This window comes from Suricata suricatta, chromosome 12 (assembly GCF_006229205.1).
Source record: "Suricata suricatta isolate VVHF042 chromosome 12, meerkat_22Aug2017_6uvM2_HiC, whole genome shotgun sequence".
Taxonomy (NCBI): Eukaryota; Metazoa; Chordata; class Mammalia; order Carnivora; family Herpestidae; genus Suricata; species Suricata suricatta.
This window is the reverse complement of record NC_043711.1, coordinates 102,167,513-102,168,816: the sequence shown is the minus strand read 5'-3', so window position 1 is coordinate 102,168,816 and position 1,304 is coordinate 102,167,513. Positions and strand designations below refer to the sequence as shown.

The following is a 1,304-nucleotide window of genomic DNA, read 5'->3' as shown; positions in this document are numbered from 1 at the left end:
GGCCCGGAACCCCGGGGCGGGCCCGAAAACCCGGCAGCGCCCATCCCCGGGCAGGCCCCAAAGCCGGGCAGGCCCTGCCGCGGAACAGGCCCCACAGACCCCCCCCCCAGCCCCCACAGAGTGGGTGCTGCCTTCAAAGTGAGGGAAACCTCGCTCTCTGGACAGCCTTTCCAGGAAGAGGCCCTGGCCTGTAGTCCCAGCACACCCTGGCGGCCGTGACCTCCAGCATAGCCCGAGCCCACCTAGGCCCAACCTCAAGTCTACCCTGGCAGCTCCCACTGGACCACAGGCTGGATGGGCGCTAGGCAGGCCCAGCTGGCAGCAGTGGTTCTGGGTGACCCTAGGCCGGCAGGGTGCGTGCCCTTCCCACACACCCCCACCTGCCAGTCAGCTGCACCGGCTGGCTGATGCCTGGACGGGTGCCAACTCCTGACTTAGACCAGCCCCACTGCCCAGCATGCTGGGAGGTATCATCGGTTCCTTCCTCCTCGCTTAATGGGCTCCTTGACATTGATCAGGTCCTCGCTATTTTCCAGGTGGTGGGTGGCAGAGGGGCCCTGGGGTATATGGGGTGGATGGCAGGTGCGCTGTTTGCCAAGGGTCACTGTTGCTGCTCAGACACAAGGTTCCGGGAGTGATGACCCGGTCCAGGAAGCCATACCAGTGGTCGTTTAAAATAAAGCTCCTGCCCACATCCTGATTGCTCAAGGTCCCCTCTGTCCCCTCCAGCTAGTTCCATGTGGCACTGTTCTCATTTTGAGTTTCTTTCATTATCAACCTTAAAGATTACCAAAGGCAACCTCCTAGCTGGGCATGCAAGGCTTTCGGCTGCTGCTTTCCGAGTGCGTCTCCCCAGCTCCCTGCCTTGTGACTGACCCACCCGCCAGCCACGGTTTCATCTTGCCCGTCTACTCGTCTGTGTCTCCCCCTCAGTGTGGAGCCACGGCCCCGGGCGCAGGGTCCCCGGTGGTCCCTCCGGACCAGAGCCTCACATTCTGAAGGCAGAGCTCACATCTCTAGTGCCTGGTACAGAGCAGGTTGCAGTTGCTGAATCCGTGAAAGGGATTCCTTCGAAAACCCTCGGCTTTCCCCACATGAAAGTCGACGCTAATTGGATCTTATTTTCCTCAAAAGATTTTACAGCAGCTGAATGTTTTCGCACATTGTAAAGGGTATGAGAAGAGCTCGTGTGAAGATCTATCACTGTTTTCTGTTGTTTTGTTTTTTTTTTCTGTTTGCAAACACGCTGCAGAGAGGCACAGGGCACTCCAGCAGCCGGGGTGAGGCCGGGGGGGGGGGGGGGG

General features: G+C 59.6%; 1 protein-coding gene across 1 annotated transcript in view; it reads right to left on the bottom strand.

Annotated features, from left to right (window-relative positions):
• NPEPL1 (aminopeptidase like 1) overlaps window positions 1-229 on the bottom strand; it is a 20,243-nt gene extending 20,014 nt beyond the window's left edge. The window contains exon 1 of the mRNA XM_029917981.1: window positions 206-229. Coding sequence (XP_029773841.1) covers window positions 206-229 — 24 coding nt within the window. The remainder of the gene's footprint in view (window positions 1-205) is intronic.
• Window positions 230-1,304: the final 1,075 nt, after the last annotated feature.